Source organism: Diadema setosum, chromosome 17 (genome assembly GCF_964275005.1).
Source record: "Diadema setosum chromosome 17, eeDiaSeto1, whole genome shotgun sequence".
Lineage (NCBI taxonomy): Eukaryota > Metazoa > Echinodermata > Echinoidea > Diadematoida > Diadematidae > Diadema > Diadema setosum.
Window position 1 is genome coordinate 29,771,209 of NC_092701.1, and position 20,717 is coordinate 29,791,925.

A 20,717-nucleotide genomic window follows, 5' to 3' on the forward strand; every position below is an offset into this window, starting at 1 on the left:
GAGCGATTCGTATCGCGGTGTGTCGTATCGTGTCGAAGCGACAGCTGTTGAGCAATTCGTATCATATCGTGTCGAGAGTTCGAGCGATTCGAATGGCGTTGTGCGGTTGAAGGCGGGTCGATGCTGGCAGGTGTCGGTGTCAGTGCGGCGATTAGGCGGTCGTGGATGTCGATCGTGCGTGCCTGCCGAAGGAACAGTCGAGGCGTGCGGCGGGTGAAGTAGACGGCGGCCGGGCGGCGGCCGGGCGGCATCGTGGCGGGCAAAAACATGCAGCGGGCTTGTTGCGATGGCATGTTCGAAGATGATTGGCGTTGGCACGGCGGGCGATATGTCGTCGCATCGACTGCGTTGTGACGTGCAAAAGATAGGCGTAAGTGCCGGCGTAAGTGGCGAGGTCGTAATCGTCAAATAAATGTCAGTTCGTCATGGGCACAATGAATTTCCCCGGCAGTAAGCATAACATGGTTCAGAGAACCAGTTGAGTCGGGGAGTAGCTCATGACCAGAGAAGCGTGGTTGAAATGTCGATAGGTGTGTCGATGAAATGCGTGCACGAGATCGAGGGAAAGTCCTTTAGGTGAATGTATCGACGGAGTGGCCGCGGGCTGGTCAAGTGCATGTGGCAGCGGCGGGCCGCGGGTGACGAGAAAAAGGAGCAATCCCGTTGATGCAAAGTTGAGTTGTGCATGTCGCAAGGTAGATGACAGAGATGCAGAAAATTGGCTCCGAGAAAGGGGAGATGGACTAGGAAAGTTGGGTCAGATGAGGTCCAACATCCATCTCAAGGTGCAGAGAGGCAGAAGTGTCGGCAGCCATTGTTGAGGCAAGCTCGGGCGTGGTTGGAGTTGACGTCGTGTCAGTCATGATTTGCTGCGTTGTTGTTCGTAATACGGGGTCACCAATTTAGGAAGAGTGGTATGATGATGATTGTGAAGTGGTAGCAACACCTACTCACTAATTAATTAAGGTCGGATACACTATAGGAAATGAAGACAACAAGCCACTCTGAGCGTACATTGTAGATTGGATGGTTTATTAGAGGCTCTGCACCAAGTTGTGGGAGCCAGTCACTGATGTGACGACGGTGAAATTGTGATACACTCTGCATTTTTACACAAAGAGCAGTCGGTATTTATACATATACAGGAGGTGACTCACCTCTCTGGTATCAGACAGTGAAACAAGCAAGTGGTCAGTGTTGTCAAGCGGTTACCTTGGAATTGTTTTGAAGAGAACCAGAGGGGAGGATAAATGACCCACGGAGAGAGGAGGAGAGAGAGTGGGAAAGACAGAGAGATCAGAGCGGAGAGAAGGAGATTGAGGAGGAGAGAGAAGCAGAGAAAGTTGAGCTGCTACAAAACTTTTCAGCTGATGGAGAGGCAACCCACATAGCACGCTGATTCATAAATTAGCATGCTATTTCACAAACGAGACTTAGATTTGGGGGAATATTTTCCCAATCAAATAGCACGCTACCACAAAACAGCACACTATTTTGAAACTTTGGTCTGATAAAGACAGGCCTATTGTGTCGGGCCTACAACTGTAGGTATACAAATGACAAAAATGGGTCCAAGATATTCTACTCTCTCTTCTACAAATCAATTGTTGGCTTCTCGCAAATGATACACCAAGGTCCTTGTAAACAGTTTTGTGCAGAAGTTATATTGCTACGTGTACATGAACTTCAAAGAAAGGGTCACTGATACTCCCCCCCCCCCTTTACGTTAAAAAGGCTGACGTACTGGAGTATGAATTCGGCTCTGAAAATTCACTTTTGTCATGGGGGGGGGGGGGGGGACAGGCACAGGTGCATGAACTTTTCCTAAAGTTATGCATGGCCCTCTCGCATACTCACCGACTACACAGATATACATGATGATCGGCAGTAGCAGTCAGATGTAGAAAGAATAACGATTTGCTGATTTCCTCTGGCTGTAATACCCAAACGACAGAAAAATTCACATCAGAAAGTCATCAGCATGATGAAAGCTTCATCACAGCGGCTTCCGGCATCAATATCAACTTTGCTCGCAACACAAGGGTACAGAAATGATGAAAGATCATTTGAAATGCAGACAGACAGAGAGAGAGAGAGAAGGTTCCAATATTCATCAATATCCTCCAGAAATGATTACGGGGAATCACAAAATGAGAATGACTTTTGGCGGCATCCAATCTGCATCACAGAGCTGGTACCAAGCGCATACAGTGCAGTCAAGTCATCAAACAGCAGGCAAATGAAGAAAAACCGAAAGACACACAAAACTATCCCAGACCTGAGATTGCGTGACAATTACCATCGGCTCCACATCAAGAATGCATGCCGCCAGAGCGCAAGATATGAGAAATTCAAATTCACGCCCTCCAGTTTGACAAGCCTGCGATCTTCTGCGGTATCAAAATGCGGCCACCTTATCCACAGGGAATTCCACCAGCATATGCCAAAGCCGCTGCCATGCCCCAAACATGTGCTCCTCCATATATTTCTCCACAGTAGCTCTCCGCTCTAGGCTTTCATCACAGGGAAATCCACCCAGCTCCCGCTGGTAGTAATACAGCTTGCCTTTGTTTCACACCTGCCCAGCCAGCACTGGTCCATCCTCTGCAGCAACTCAACACCAAATGGAGCCAGAAGATGATGATGCAGAGATGAATCACCAAACACACCAGCTGTACACTAGACCCTTCTCTTCTTCCACATTCCTTTATTCCCTTTGTTTATAGTGGACTGATAAAAAAACAGAGCACAAGGGAGTCATATTAGATCACAACTACTTGGAAAATGACACACATGGGTCCTTTATCAAGGGGGGGGGGGGATGGGTGTGGGGTGTGGGGAAGGAGACCCCGCTATGGTTGTGGTCACCAATGTCAACAAAAGTTCATCCACAAAATGCCCAGTTCTGTTTTCGGTTGCCTCTTGAAATCAGGACAGAGCCTGATAAATGAGACAAGTGTTCAGTCTGGCTGGAGACCTGAATGAAAATCAGAGACTCTCTGTATTTGTGCTGCCTACTTGATGAGCCAATAGTCACACTTTCCCATCAAAGACTGTTTACAGTCAAACTCTCCATGGTAGATATTCCATCATTCTTGCAAGATGCGATGCACTTTCCCCTTCCATTGTGTAGCTCCATCTAGTTTTAACAGTAAACACAGAGTTGTTCACCACAAAGTTGCCAATTCAACAATGACCCCTGTTCTATCACACAGTTGCCACTGCTGACATGTTTGGTGCTTGTTGCAGGTAACTGAGCATGCAGATGCAACATGTTGCAGCAACAGATCTGCAACTGTGCAAGTGGCAGCTGTACATCCACACTCACACTTTTCCACTGCTGTTTATACTGTCTGGAGAGGGTTGATCCACAAGTAGCATTCCTGTGCTCAGTATTTGACGATCAACTTTCAAAACTGTGGAATCAGCTCAGCAGAAAAAAATCAAAACAAAACAAAAATAAAAACATGTTGGAATTTTCAGCATCTCTGTGAAACCGCTGTAATGTCATTATCCCAGTTTGAAAACATTTTTCACTTCAATGCTCGGTAGGAGAGAAAACAAAATCCAGCAGCACAAAACTTACACCGTATGGATCAATTTCAATGATATCACTGTCTGAAAAAAGGGTATGACCACAGTCAGAGGGTTTCAATCCCTGAACAGTGAATGCCTGCAAACTGATCATGAACAGAGAGTCAAGTGTGAGAAGTTGTAATCTGTGATTTGAGCCCTAAATCTGAATATTATTGCCAGGAGGGGTTGAAAAGGTTACGATATTCTCTTGGGTTTAAAGAGGCCAGAAACTACCTCACAAAGAATGCCTTTGTGGGGCTTCATTGTGAATCGAAAGCACACAGTCTTGTGACCTCCAGATTACTAGTCTCTGCCCTGTTGGGCAAGGAATGACCTTTGCCCCAGTACGGCAACAGTACAGCTGTACTTTGACAAGTAGCAGTTTAAAAGTGTGCATTGACTTGGCAGGATTAACCCTCTAGATGCCATCCATTCAGAGTCCCACTCACATTCTATTCAGACAGGTCTATGACTAGTATTGGAAAGCTTAAACTGGGGAGCATCCACTGAATTACACTACTGAACCATTCGTTAAATTTTTCCGTATGTTATGCATGCGGTAAAGTGGGGATATTGTTTATTTACAACTACTGTATCGAAAAGATGTACCGGTACTTAGAAGTTAAGATTCATACTTCCAGAAGTAAACATGTTGGTATCCCGAGGCCCTACAAAGTATAGTAGGGAAGAACCTAATCTTCATTGGATACAGTTGATGTACTTTGGAACTACAAAAAGAATGGGGAATACACTGTAAAAAGTGTGTGACTTTGGCCACAGGACAATATGTAAACAAACTGCAGTGCCTGATAAATGAGACTAACAACCCTTAGGGGCAGACAGTTATCCTGACCCTAAATTGGATCAAAGGTCACAGATTCCCCTCTAGCCATTCTCTGCTCCCCACCCCCCCCCCCCACACACACACACACAGACAGACAGACAGACAGACAGAGAGACACACACACTGGTACACACAGCACACTGATCGATAGGAATGTCATTGACAAGACCATAAATATTTGTGGTGGATCATGCTGAACTTTGTAGTCCAACAAAGAAGCCCCTCCGTCCCCTATGAGTGAATCTCACTTTCGTATTCTTCAAAAAAGTAGAATGCTTTGCAAACAGAATTGGAATGTACAATATTCCTCAGAACTAAATTGCATCAAGTACCAGCAGTTCACAAGTTCAACACCTGACCTAAAAGAAATCCGACCAAAATACCAGGAACAAAAATCGGGCCATTTGAATAGAACCAAATGACATCATCTATAATGAGACATCATACACTGTACAATGTATATGAATGGGCACTACTGACAGTATTTTGCCATTTCTGGTCACATCACAAAACTGATTTGTATTTAACAGGTCTTTTTCCATTGGAAAATAGTGTGCCCGTCATATACAGTTGAACCTCTATTATCCGGCCTCCCTTTATCCGGATCTCTCTATTATCCGGACGCAATCTCGCCGTGATTTTTTTAATCTTTTTTTTAATAATTACGGGAGGAAAGGGGGATTCCCAACGGATACATTTCTTAATAATTATTTAGGTAAATCATCCCAAGAATTTATAAAAGAAAATGATTTCATTCTTGCAAACACGAACCTCTATTTTGGGGTCTGTTACTGTGTGTAACAATGAAAAGGTTGCAGTATACACATTACTACATGTGGTACTACAATGGGCTACATCAGTACATGTGTATGTATATGTAGACTCTACACGTATAAAGCATTGAGTCTCCCGTATCCGGCCAAATCCCTTATCTGGACGAGCCCCGGTCCCGACTTGTCCGGATACGAGAGGTTCAACTGTATATGTTTTTCAACATTTCCCACTGTCTGCGCCAAGACATATTAACCATGATCATTCAGCTCAGTACATACATATCAGCGTTCTTGTCCAATGATAGGTGTACCAAAACTTTTATTCAGTGAAACTTCTGAACAGACTGTCTGATCTTTCACAAACTTCACTGATCTACAATGCTGTTTTCTATTAAAATATTTGTATTCCTGCATCTACTCGATAAAAATGTGTGGGTTTCATTCTCCCTTTAATGCTTGCATAAAACCAATGCAGACCAGAGTATCCCTTGCAGAAATGCAAAACAGATCAACAAATCTTCTTGTTTGCGTAATTCTCTCCTGAAGAAACAAGCCATAAAATACAAATTTATGCATATCATTCTTGTTTTTGTTTGTTTTTTTGAAACTTGAAAATCACACAATAACATCACAAAGTAATGCGCTTCCTCCGAAGTCAAATACTATGCAACGAAAGTCAACTTCATAATGAAAATTTGTAGCATCCAACCATATCAGTATCAGTCTGATGTTTGCAAGTTTATAGAATAATTTTAGCCTCCATTATCCCACAAGTGGGAGGATCTGACCTTACATGGTTTCAAATTATATTTACTCTTCCACAGAAATTCCACACAAATGAACAGCTGTAGCCATGGCAACAAACACTTGTCTGCAGTACACAGTATTGTCCCCTTATAACCACTACCAGACAGAGGTACATTAATCCCCTTAGTGCCAATATCTAAAAATGCCACTGTGAGAGTGTATAGAGCAGACTGGTGATGATAATACTACAAAGGACATGTTTGTTTGAACAAAACCAGAAAATGAAAAAAAAAACCAAAACAAAAACGAAAACAAACCATAGGATAGTGAAAGTTGAACAAAATTTTGATTACAAATAAAAAAAAAAGAAGCCTTTGAAGGTGTAACCAATCAAACAGAAATTGACAGCCACACATGTGAGCTCATTTTCTGTTTGCCCTGTAAACAAAATGAAATAAAACCTATCCTTTTTCTGTTATTGATGACAGAATATACATGCACTTTTTCATGCAGGGATTGCAAAAAGAAAAATAAATATTTACAATGATTGTGTCAAGTGTACATGTATCATTGGAAATATACTTAACGAGAAAAAGACAATTTTTTATTACACAAGCAGTTTTGGCATCTGTACACAATCTTCATTCTGTCCTTGACAACACTTTTGCCTCACGTGATTCATGTTTTGCTCATATTTATTTATAAGTCCTACAGCTTCTAGAGGAGAATCTCATAAAGTACGTTTTTATTGTTCATCATGAAAGCTACGGGGATAAATGGCTATGTTTTCTCTTTGTCAAGTTGAACTTGACAAGAACCAGATTACCAAACAACCTGCGTTTACATCACTCGATATCCCCATCAATACTGCATGAGTCTCAGTACATAGACTGTAATACAGGAAAGCTGTTATTGCAACTCCGTGTTTATTAAAGTAGTTGCCAGTAATCCAAAGGAAACATTACAACCAATTTTACATCTTAGTTGCCCAATCAAGCAACCAAGTCTGCTGGCCTGACATCAATTTTTAGTGGCCCCAAACGACCGCTAATATCGAGCTCTGCTATCATTAGCCATCATCTCCAGATATCTGTGGCTTTAGGTTATCATGCAACATAAAACCAAAAGGTCAACAATGTACATATTGAAGATAGAAATGATTTGCATCTCATTGGGAAATTGTTGAATGCATCATATTATCTCCCCCCACCCCCCAAACTGTTCAGTAGCAACAACCAAGCAGTAGTCTGATTTCAGGCTGCAGGCTGTTTTTCTTCCTATCAGCACTTATTTCAAGCAGAACACTGTGTAGACAATATCTAATACATAGTGTAATGTACTGTACTGTACTGTACATGAAAGAACCAGTGTTTCATGTTTAGGGCAAACATAAACAAAGTTGCCTTGTTGCAAAAGCAAAAATTTCAAGGGGAAGGTGAGTTAACACGGTCTATAACAACAGGAGTGTGAACCAAAGAAGATCTTGTGGGTGCTAGTCATCACTGAGATAACACATTTACTAGTGGGGAACGCAACTATTAGCCTTGGGAAACAGGCTAATATCCACACAGCCACTTCAGCATGAAAGATCCAGAAGAGCACAGATCCCAACACTGAATTGCTGGAAACAATGCCAAATCTTCCTGTAACTATTTACTACTGCTTTGTTATTCTCATGGTCTGATCCCGAAGTCAAACGCTATGGCTGAGTGGAAGTATATATTACACGGTGTTGTGAAAAGCGCACTGAAATCATTGTGAACGGGAACTACTACGGGTGTTGCTAGAACTGTAGCGAGGCCAGTCAATGGTGCTAAGACTGCTACTGCTTTACTTCAGGACAGGATCATGTTTTTCCCCTTGCAGTACATACTGTACAGTGTATCTTTCATTCTGTACATTGCATAAAGTATTATACATCATACATCATGTAAATGAGAAAGAGAGGTTTGAGGGAACACTATGATGTGTTTCAAACAACGCATCATGTAACTTTAATTTGCATGCTCCAGATATTTGTACACAGCAGTACAGGCTGCACACACAAACACACATACATGTACAGCTTCAATGTTCACAAAGTGCAAAGGCCGGATCTACAAACAAATTCTACAAATGATTGCATATTATGCTTGACGTGCAAGCACGCATGACACCTTGGCTTTTGAGTCAATTGCGTAATGTATTCCTCATGAAGGTTACACAGATGGGACCCATATTTCGAAATGGAGTCAAACCATCGTAAGAGAGGCAATTCAAGATTGCAAAGCTGGTAGTGGAGTCAATGTGTGAGATCTCCACAGCTAGTTCACGTTTCCTTTCATGCACTGGTCACATGGGGGGGGGGGGGGGGGAATCATTTGAAACTTTCCAAAACAACGCAAGGCCACCAAGAGTTGGTCAACAGGATATAGACATGCATGTTATGTACATCACAAAACCTTCTTCACGGGAGCCTACAAAGGTAAAGCCCATGGAATATTTGCCCCTCTCATCTCCCCCTCCCCCCTCCCCCCCTCCCCCCTCTTCCCCCCCCCCCCCATCTTTTTCCTCTCCTCTGATTACTTCAAAGGGATGGTATAGTATTGGTGGAGCCTGAGGATTGGGCCTTCAGCTCTTTGCAAGATACCAAGAAACCACGCATTGAATAGTACAGAGCATACCAAAGAGGAATTCAAAGTTTATTTGATGAAAATCGGTTTTGGAATGGCCGAGACTTCCCAAAACAAAGTAAAACAAAGTGATCGTAATTAAAGGTGGGTCCCATCTTTTATTAGGATTGCTCTGTTTTGGGTATCTCAGCCATTTCATAACCAATTTTCATCAAATAAACGTTGACTTCCTCTTGGAATTACATGTACATGCTCTTTTATATTTCATAAAAGGTTTCTCATCATCTCACCCAGAAATACAAACCTGAAGCTAGGTCTCTACCAAAACTATACAATCCCTTTAAACCATTTTTTTGGTGTTTTTTTTTTTTTTTTTTTTTTGCTCAGGGAGAATTCCAGCAGTCAGGGAAGCTAAACAATTTTTGACATTATTTATCATCTCTGCAGGACAGGCCACGCCTCTTGGCAGCAGAATCTTTGCTCCTCACAGAACAGGAATAAATGTTCTTTATTCAACAATTTGCTCACTTCCGACTGTTATATGGGGGAAATTAATTGTGCATACAGGCAAATAATCCAAGAGACTTAGTACAAAACTTGTATAATTTACTCAGTAATGGCTTTACTTTATAGACAGTAGTTGTACCGGCAAATCTCATGAAAGTAGCTATATCTAGATAAACACAGTAGCAACTTTCATTGTACCTGGTAGTTTTACAAAATCAACGACACTGAACCAGACATTGACATAATTTTCATAAGTTAACCAGCAAGTAAATACTGTGCAAACTTTAAAAGCTGCAATAAATCATTCCATAATTTCCCAAGAGACACATTTATGTTTTTTAATCAACAACAAAATCAAATCATCCATTTGACTCCCCCCCCCCTTTTTTGCAGATTAAAGAAAATGCCTGTTCCAACTTACATGCTGTATATGTACTGTAACTGCAAAATGTATTTTACCATGTCATTATTACACATGTGTATTTTCAGGACTACGACCGTTTGCTTTGAGGTATGCGCTTATCAAAATAACAACGCATTAACATCAAAACATGTCGTGTGTTGGTTTCCTCAGTTTACATCTGGCTGACTCGTAGCTGGTGAAACAAGATGTCATCTGCTATAAATATTGTAGTAGTTTGTGTGTTTGTGTGATGATAAAAGCAGCCTCCGTACCAATTCTTGTCTAATGATGAGGATTCCTGTACACGTTTCTCAAGATTTATTCAAACCCCATGACAGTTGTAGGGAAAGACAATCATGTACAATTACAGAAGCATGTAAGAAGGTGGTCTGGAGATGGTTTGAACAAGTTGGTGATACAGCACTTTTTAGGGACAATTTCTTGCAAAAGTTTGTATTTCTGCCAACTGGTGTGGTACCAGTTCCTCAGCCAATTGTGTCAAAGAGTGACTGCCATTGTGGCTATATTTGATGCAATTCACCGAAAGCTGCCATCCAAAAATCAAAACACTGCTATTCTTTCTGACACCCCCGAATGTAAAACATGGACACAAGGTCTTGCAGAGTGAGTACAGTAGGAATGTGATGGCTCAATTACTGTTCAAAGTTGTTTGCACAAAACTTTGCTGACAGGGGGTTACTTGGTATCAAAGTACAAACAGGTCAAATTCCTCTCTTGCTGAATAGTCAGCACCAACTCTTGAGGTAAATGTTGACAACAAATTATGATTGTTTAAGATTATTCTTGATTCCTGCAAATTCAGATTAAATAAGGAAGTACTACCGATCAATGGTCCCTTGCACCATCTGTACACAGGCATTACAAGTGTGAAAACACTTTATTCCCCCTGTGCGAGTTTAATACCCGAATGTAATTTTAATAAACTAAAATATTTTGAAAGCTAATCTTACATTTGAAGTAATCTTAAATTTAAAAAAAAATCGTGTTTTTTTTTTCTTTTTCAGAATGCAAAATGAACACAGTCTTCACACACACACATGCAGGGAATCTTCTAGAAGTATGCAAAAGGAACACAGTTTTATGCAAAGAATCTTCTAGAAGTATGTACTCTGGTATGCTCAGCTCAGCCAAACAATCTTACAACTTTTCTCAAGGCTCCCTTTGAAGCATGCTGAAAGGAATAGTCAGCTCAGAGCCACAGAGTACTGCAGAACTTTCTTGTACAGCAGTCCATTCACTTCACAAAACTCACTAGATGTATCAGAGAAGAGAGACAGACATTTTGGACTATGCAAGTATACTATCTCAATTTCGAGGGAATACTGTAAAAGTGGATATTTTCACGCGACATTTTTTTTCGCGCTCTGCCGGGAAAGAAGAGTTTCGCATGTTTTTAATTCCTCGGAATCAAGACATCAACTACTGATAATGACAAGCAAAAATATTTGTGTGCTTTTATTTTCGCGCTAGTTTCTGGTTGCGTGAAATGCGTGAAAATTTCAACACCGCGAAAATTTCCACCCTTACAGTATTGCATATTCATGATGTCCACCAAGTACAGTGTATGACCACATCAGCCATTTTCAGCGGGATAGTCTATTCTCAGTCATGTAACCATGCCATTCCACAAGATAAGGACCAGAAGGATGTTGAGTCTATGAAGTCAATGAGGTTGATATCTGATCTGTGTATCAGCTGATGACATACACTATAACAAAACTGTCACAAAAGTAAACATGCCCACAATACAAACACATGATATGGTAAATGCACAAACAAGCACACCCTGTATCTACACAAATGAAGAGGCAAATATATTGACAATGGACATAAATATCAACACCTGTTCATGTAGTTTACATGGAAGATAAAGAGGAGACTACAAAGACTTGGCCCCGTTGCATAAAACTCCAACCGGATTTTTTTCCGGTTGAAATCACAAAATTCCGGTTGGAAGCTCCCAACCAGAGTTTTTATGCAACGGATTTTACATTCTTAGATTAGCAACCTTAAAAAATTCTGGTTGGGCAAATTCCAACCAGAATTTTCTAAGGTTGCTAAAAAAGTTTTATGCAACGGGACCAAGAAGGCATATCATCACCATGGAAAATGGGGTGGTCCCAAACACTGTTCATACCCACATATGGACAGGTTAGCGGGGGGGGGGGGGGGGGGGACTGACTTCTTGCTTGCAAGAATTAGATGGGTTTCAGACTTGTCAAAAACTTGATTTGAAGTGTATTTAAATAGAATCATGTTTCTCCCACACGTTTCTCCAAACACATTTCTCAAATCACTTATCAGTGTGGTTTGGAGGCATTTTCCTGTCAAGTTTGCTTGACTCTGGCTGTGAGTGTGCAATCTATACAGTTTGACCTTCACAACACAATTGAGGAGGTGGCATTTATAGCATAACCTTGTTTTCACTTCATCCAAGTGTATGCAACACATTGTAGTGTACATACTACAGCACATAACTTATCAAGAGTTGATTATTTCATTGACAAGCCATGGCAGTTAAAAAGACACAGCTACTGTATGGAATGTCATCAGCACACAACAGTAAGCAAGGAGACTCTTAGCTCGTGGCATGATTAAAGATGTTCTTCAAAAGTGTGCTTACACACCAACAAGATATGTAGACTGAAACCCTCTTGATTTCCATCCATCCATAGAGAACTTCACTCAAAGAGGGTGTGGATGCAGTTACCATGACGATGTCAGTGCATACATGTGTGATTGGCATGCACACTCCTCATTCTCTCTGTATCCCCTCTCCAACAGTCACTACCAAAAGTGACTCCACAATGGAACTATGCTCCTCACCCAAACTCAGCTCCTCAATAAACAAACTCTGCTCCTCAGTAAACAAACTTGGCTCCTCAATAACAAACTCAACTCCTCGAATGCACTCACCCATGTCGGAGACTTCCCCCTGCTCCCTGTCGGAAGCGTTCTGGTGCTGGGCCTGCTGGGCCTTCAGGATCTGCATCCGAATGAACTCAATCTTGGTGCGGCTGTCCTGGAGCATCTGCTGCGCCTCGGCCAGCAGCTTGCGGTCCTTGGTGGGGCCGTTAGAGTACATGTGGATCATGTTCTCCGCCCCTTGCTTCACCTTCATCTCGATGTCCAGCTGCTTGGTCAGGGCGGCGATGCGGCTGTTCTGGGGTGGCTGGCGCAGTGGGGCGTCGTTCTGGTCCGGTGACAGGGGGTCCAGCTCACCACCTGTATAAATGCAGGAAGATGTTAGAAAAGTTCATTAAAGAAGAAAAGATTTGTGATAACCTACATGTATATGGCTCTTGATTTAACAAACTTTGATCTTGATTTTGCATTCAGGAGTACACTTTGCATCCCTTCATTGTTTTCATTGCATTTCTTGTGATATTTCTTGTGAGTTGATAGGTTTACCTTTGCACTGACTGCACATTGCACAGTGAAGACTTTGCTACCTGCTGTGGCTGTGATTTTGTGTTTTGTTGGGTTTTTTTTTTTTTAAGTGCATGTCAGTATTAGTTTTCAACATCATTTCATGTAGTGCTGTGGAAGAGACAGGTTTTGTGACTTCAAAAGATGTCAACAGAGTATAGAAAGATATTCACGACAGCCATAGCAAGACAATCTCCTACATAATCCCTCCTGTGCATATCTCAGTGAGTATTTTTTCCTCCACATGCAACAAGAGCATTGAGAAAGTACTCTGCTAAAGCATTTATTGGATTGGGCGGCTAGATGAATTACAGTGTGTACATTTATTTGCTAAATTACAATTTTTCCTTTGAAAGTCCTGAATGTATCAAATATTTTTTTTGAGACCCAGCTGTGAAATATATACAAAATTATGATGGATTGATTTGGCAATCACACACAAGGTTTGTCTTCATCACAGACAACCATGGCCATCTACGACACATCACATTAAGTGGTGAGTTTCGACAGTTTGCTTTGAACATCTTACTCATTCAATCCCACTTGTGAGGATGATATAATGTTACAAATACCATGCCTCTGCATTGTAGGGACCTACACTGTGTACATGTACATTGTACATGAATTAGGCCTAAACCCTGCAGGATCTGGATGTTCTGTGGCTACGTTCCTGAAAGTAATGACATATCAATCAGTGCAGGGAGAGGTTCCCATGTTGCCACTGTACATGCTCTTCTATGAAGGAGTCGCCAATTCCCTGCGACCGCTTTCCGAAGAGGATAATACGGAGAATGCCCCGAGGGAGTGCGAGTGTACGTAGGAAGCATGCATTTCCACTCGAGGCCATTCTGAAATTGAGGAAATATGTGAGGATGCTTTTGGCTCGCCTTAAGACAGCTTCTTCAGATTCCAATCTCAGATGTTCCGATGTTATCAAAGCATGGAGTGTCTTTCATCAAGGATCTCTGGAGCCCCCCCCCCCCCCCCTTGCCTCACCATATGGGAAGGCGTGTGAGAGGGTGATGGCAATGGATAAAAATGGCAGTATATTTCATTCAAAGTATGATCCTCGGGCAGAGTAGCAAAAACCAGCAGTGGGCTTTAGAAACATTCCCTCTGCCAGCGACCAGCTGCTAGAAAAGGTTGGTGCAAACAAAAAGAGAAATGGGGAATAGGATCATCCCCACATACAACCTGTCCCTCTTTGAATGGAAGGGGCAAAAAGATGGGGCGGGGGGGGGGGGGGGGGGGGACAAGTCTCTATTGTGGCAGGTTCCTTTGAGGTCGGCTTTTTGTCATGGCTCAAAAATGAAAGAAGACCATTGACATGGGCTGGACAGGGCACAGATATGGCTGCCATCAGTGGAAGAAGTTCACAAAAGGGTTTCCCAAATAGTGTCATTCTGGGCATTTATACATTACTTGTCGGCTTGTGTGTCTGTGTGTGTGTGTGTTAGGTCCTCACACCATCTACACTTTGAGAATACAATGTAGGTCGAATCGTACTTCCGACGCTGTGTTCTCAGTGTCTCTACTTGCATACAATATCAGCACACTACACTTGTTGTATCTGTTGTGGAGGAGCTTATTTTGCTACAATAATATTTCCCATAGACACCCACACGAGTATACTCGGGATTACTCTTCAGTGGGTTAATATTAAAGTGCAAACCAACCCTGTATTCACTTCGGCTTTTCGACATAGACTAAAAAAAGTAATAAACCAAAGCAAAGAGCAGTTTCATTAAAATCACAAGAAGCATTAGAAAGTTTGTAAATTTGCAAGATTCCAAGGAAGAAAAATTGTTCATCTGAGCACTTTGATGTTCATACATTTTGTTTTGATTGCAGAAATTTCTAAAGCCACTAGTGAAACTGCTACTAGTACAATACACATCTATCATTGATTTTGAAATGGGCAAGTTGCTGCAATTGTACATGTCAGAAAATAAAAATTCCCATTTCTCTCTCAAACTGGCAAGTTTTTGTCAATTTCTTTCTGACTTTGTATGGATTTGTACAAACAGCTCCACTTGATCTACGGTGTATAACACAAGACAAGCAGTGAAACGCAGTGGTGCTAATTTGATGATGCCATGATGAATATAATTTATGCGGCATACAGTTGTAAGTCCCCTAGGACATGACATCTTAATATGTCATTTTGCCTTTCCACCATCAACTTGACATTTCCCCTCCCAACTTTTCCACACCCTAGGTTAGCAAAACTAATTGATGTTCCTAAATACAGCCCAGATCGTTGCAGGCACTTAATTTCGGGAGCAACCGCAGGACCGTCTCTTCAATTATTGCCTTCAGTGGCCAAAAACCCACACACGAAGAGGTCTATGCTCCTACGTTCTTATTAGCTGGTGGTAAAATAAACTAGCAAATCCTCTTCATCAATGTGGATTATTACAACAAGATTTGCCTGTTCTCACAACTGCCACAAAACTACACAAGTGCACAGAAGTGAATTATATGCATCACATTTTCTTAATATCCAAAAGACAACAATGCATTAAATCGCCTCTCGTTGGTTTTATACCAATTGGCAATATTTTCTCACACTAGCACGATGAAGGATTCTTTTTTTAATAAAAAATAAACTCAAAAGGCAGATAAATATATTTCTAGACCCATAAGGTTCATACTGCCAATACATTTATACGATAAGCCCATTATTTAGGTCACAACACAGCTTTATTGCCATTGCATCTTCTGCAAAATAATATTTCTGTAGCTATTCTTGGCTATCACAAGACTGCATGTGACCTGCAATTTGATAATAAAATATCACATCAAGTTGGCATAAACAGCAGCACTTCTTTGCTTGGTATGAATTACAGTGTACTCCATGAAGTAGCAAATATAATGCGAAAGAACATCACATCCATGTATATTGAAACATAAGAAGTTGCACATGAGCAAGGACGATACATTGTACATCCAGGCCACATCAGATCCCCTTGAAGAATGCCTACTGTACATTTAAGTACAGACATGTATGTACTTCCCTCTATCAATGTCTTCATGTTTAACATCTCTACGAAACAAGGGTTTCTTGAGCACCTTTCACGATTTGAATGTTTCCCCCATGCATTATTCACACCGCCTGATCAATAAAATCTATTATTGACATGTGGACGTTATCCTTTCTGATGGTCAGTTGATCACGCATGGACCGCCAATACTGGCGATTGCGCAAACACGGCACGGCTTGTTTGTGAACATGATTACATTCTTGTATCCTGCATGGATGTGCATTACGGTACATGAATTAAAGTAGATCAACCAGGTAAGGTCAGATTATACAGCATACAGAGATGTGTGTTGGTTTTAATGGCTGCCTCCGGGGCAACACTCTCTGTTATCTCTAGGAATAGAATGGACAAGTATTGATTACAGTTCTTTTGTTTGTTTCTTATAACTGCTTTAATTGGAGTTAATCTGAGAACATCAACAAGATTTTGCCAATCAGCTCTGCTTCCCACATAGAAAATTGTTGTCACGTTATTAATATTTGTAAACCCGCCTGTCTGCTCAAGGAGTGGTTTTGACTACTTTTAACATAAAAGATCCATGTCTAATACTAAACACAGATTCAGAAGCACATGAGGATAAAGATACAATGTACACTTTATCTTTATAGTTAAAGGGTGTACATACAGTTCTGGTCGAGGTGAGGATTTAGCATTTAACGATTTGTGAGATATTCAGAAACCACTCTATGAGATATCAAAGAGCATGCAATTCTAAGGGGTATCAAAAGTTTATTTGATGAAAATCGGTTTTGGAATGGCTGAGATATCCAAAAACAAGGTGAAACAAAGAGATCCTAATAAAAGGCGTGGCCTGTCGCCTTTTATTATTATCACTTTTTTTGATATCTCAGCCATTTGAAAACCAATTTTCATCGAATAAACGTTGAATCCTTCTTAAAATTACATGCTCTTTCATATTTCAGAAGAGGTTTCTCATTATCTCACTTCGGAATGTTCAAAACATGAATCCTCACCTCAACCAGTACTGTACAGTCCCTTTAAAGCCGCTATTTACCATTTGCAGATGAAACAAGAGAATTTGATAGTAGGTACTTTACAGCATATCATGCACTTTTGTTCTGATGTATTGAATGACTAAGAGAGCTATGTGCTCAGAACATGTTCTTCATCATAAAGTCACAAATTAAAAACACACACTTTGTTTAATATTGCAGCCCTACTACAGCATAAGGTGACAAAGTCCAGAACTCTATTAAAGAAAGATTATTCCCCCTGCAGAGAAAACCTTGATCACCAAATATCAATGACAATCTTGCTTGACTGTGGTGGTTTCCCTTCTTGGTATCCTTCAATATCAGCACACAGGATTCCGTAAGGAAAGGGAACAGGATGAATTATATTAAAAAAACTATACAAGTCAGGGGCGGATCCAGGAATTCCGTAAAGAGGGGGCGTGTTTGCAAAATTAAAGGGGGGGCGCACGCACCCCTCCCCCATTTTTTTTTCTTTTTATTTCTTTTGTTTCAACAAAAAATAAAGGGGGGGCGTGCACCGGTTGAGGTCCTCCCTGGATCCGCCCCTGCAAGTGAAATGCCCAAATTTATGGTCCACTGTTTTCCAACCTTCACTACAGATTATGATGTTTCCATCCCTTGAATACCAAAATAAAACCCTCTCTCTCTCACTAAACATTTTTTTTTTTTTTTTTTTTTTTTTAGGACAAAGTTCAATGATCCCTGCCCTGTAGATTCAAGGAGTTGCAAAGATAATGCAATGATCTATAAGTTTGAGGATTTATTAAACAAATTTTGATAACACAATCAAAACATGATTTCAGGAACTGCATACACCTTAATACAGATGTCTGCCATTGAAATGCCTATATCACATATTATCACTGAGGGCAAAATAGGTATTAACAATGTACGTAGGCCTACACATCACACAATTAGCATAAAATGTGAAAAAAAAAAAAACCTGCTTAAGAAAATACCTCAAATAAGCACAGACAATCAACAGTTGTTTAACACAGTATGAATATTCCATGCCATGATATATACTGTAGTTAAATGTATTAAATCAAACATATCATATCCTGAAAAGTATGACAGAGCAGCACAGAAACAAAGTAGTCAACAAAGGGAAGACCACAGATATGTAGAAAAGCACAAATCACAGCATTTTCTTTTCATGAATCATGGTAGGTTGCACATTCAATTGTCAGAAATTTGGCATGCTTTGGGGTTTTGTTTTGTTTTTCTCACGGGGGGGGGGGGGGGAGGGAAGGAAACATGCTTGCACGCATCATATCTTATATTTCTATGGTGATGAAAGATAAGTTTGGCATGCACTTTGTTTCTGAGTTGTTGTTGTTTTTTTTTTCAGGCACTACACTGTGAGCATACTCTATTAACACTGTGCACAGCGTAACTGTGTATTACAGTGCACAGTTAACCAGAAATTTTTGAGCGTATGAAACTTTCACAAAATTCGCGAGGAGCCAGGATTCGGCAAAGAGTAAAATGCGCATGAAAGGTTTGTAGCACAATTCAGTACTTGATAATTTTTTCCACGGTCGCCAATTCAGAAAGTTTTGTGCCACAAATGTTCTGGTTTTACAGTAGGCAAAAGAACAAAGATAGAGGAGTCAATCTATCAAAGGTATATTGTGCCCTGACCCCCTTGTAGTACATGCAGTACTACAGTATGTTTTCTGCGGTGTACAATGTACATTTAAGAGTTTGTACATACAAAATTTGTACACGCTAACTCAGCGAGTGCAATGCTACTGCAAGTTCATACTATTTACTCTGCAAATAGGACTTTTGGGGCCTACTACATTGTACACTGTATATGCAGATTATAGGCCTACACATTTATACATGGTAATTGCATCAAAGGCATGTTGAAATCTGTGTTTCCGCGTCCCATCAGAACAAAACACTATGACTCATGTACAAGAAGATTTCAATTCTTCAAATGTGAGTTTGTACAGATTCTCATGAAATGTCCCCCCCCCCCCCCCCTCTCTGTTCACTCCAACTCAAAAGGGATTCAAATTTTACTGGAGAAAATCTAAAGTTCTGTTGAATCTATTGATAAACTAATGAGGACCATTGTCTTTTATTGTAGATGCTGTTGATGTAGGTCATGAACATGTTGCTGACAGGGCCAGACAGGACTGGTATAATAGGCAGAAAGCATGCATGAAAACCAAACTACATGTCGGCCCTACATTAAGATTAAAAAAATGTTTCCATAACACTCTATATATTGGATCACTACATATCATGAACAGCACAAACAGCAGAATATTTCGATCAATATCTACAATAAATGATGTATACACTGTGGAAATCAGAATGTGACTGTCGTTTTTTTTTTTTTTTTTTAAAATCTTTCTCCCTCCGTCGCCCCCCCCCCCCCCCGATCTCCCGATCTCTCCCTTTCCTACTTGTTTGCACTGTATGACTACGATACCTGACTGCACAACAAATAGTAGCTGGAAGCTTAGTTGTGCTGGAAGCACTGGAACAAGGGACAAAGGCGTTTGTTCTCTGGTAATACCACACAACATGTTTCGTACGGTATGTCCAGTGAGGTCTGAGGGAGTTGCCCCTATGCACCAGTGACTCACTGTTGGCAAATGGTGTCAACAAATGTAAAACTTTGCCCAACTGGCAACTGGGGGGGGGGGGGGGGGAGTCATACATGTACTAATAAAATGGTGTCAACCAAACATGACGATCAGTATGTGTTTTCATTGACATCCCATATTTGACTCAAGTGGTCTGGTATGCTAACTTTATTCATATGACAGGAATTTTGAAAATGATGGTGGCAGGATGTTGAATTGACACACACACACACTGTATGTGTGTTAGAGCATTATGCCCTGCTGATGTCAGAATATACGGTGCTGGCAAAATGGGAGGATTCCACAAGTGAGGTTTGCTTTCACATTACCCTACCTGATTCAAATAAAAAACTATAATGTAGGCCTACGTCACGTGTACACATGCACCGTACAATATTTGTACATGTAAGGCCTACATTTGTACTTACTACTTTATATGCACTTGAGTTAATACTGGATTAATAGTTACGGCCTGGTGGAAAAAGTCAGCGGATTAATTTTTTTTTTCCGCACTGGACGAATGTTAGCAAACTTCTCTTGTTTATCGTTTCCTGAATGAGAATATTTTAGTACATATCCTCATAATAAAAATATTTGTGTGCGGCTACTGTAAAAGTGGATATTTTTGCGCACCTAATTTTTCCCGCTCGTTGCACCTTGCACAGACAAAACTTTTCCAAATGGGACTATTTTGAACAGCACATATACCTGTTCTTGTGTTTGAAGTGTAAATTCCTTCTCTGGGAATGGTATTCATTATCATTACTGCATTAAAGGTGTCTTCATGGTATATATTGTACACGGTTTGTAGGTGTAATCATTGTTACTAAACCTACAGTACATTAAGAAAGAGCTACTAAACTGTACATACTACAACTGCATCAAACAAGTTCTATGCTTAGAAATATAGTTTATTGTTTTGCAATAATTGAAAAGCTTTATTAAATATCTGAAAGCCAGTCATGTCTTTCAAGTTTTACTGTGTATATGAAGCTGCTGCCAAAACCATCGACAATTTTGTCTACTTGAACACCCAGTACAACAAACATTCATGTTTGTATGTAATCTACATTTACATAGAATGGTATAATCCCTACCAATGCATGTAAGAATAGAAAAAGGGACCTTCATTTTATTGTGAGCACTTTACTGTAACCGCAGTA

General features: G+C 40.7%; 1 protein-coding gene across 1 annotated transcript in view; it reads right to left on the reverse strand.

Annotated features, from left to right (window-relative positions):
* Positions 1–20,717, reverse strand: part of LOC140240976 (serine/threonine-protein kinase N2-like) — an 83,202-nt gene that overhangs the window by 41,437 nt on the left and 21,048 nt on the right. The window contains exon 3 of the mRNA XM_072320750.1: positions 12,400–12,708. Coding sequence (XP_072176851.1) covers positions 12,400–12,708 — 309 coding nt within the window. The remainder of the gene's footprint in view (positions 1–12,399; positions 12,709–20,717) is intronic.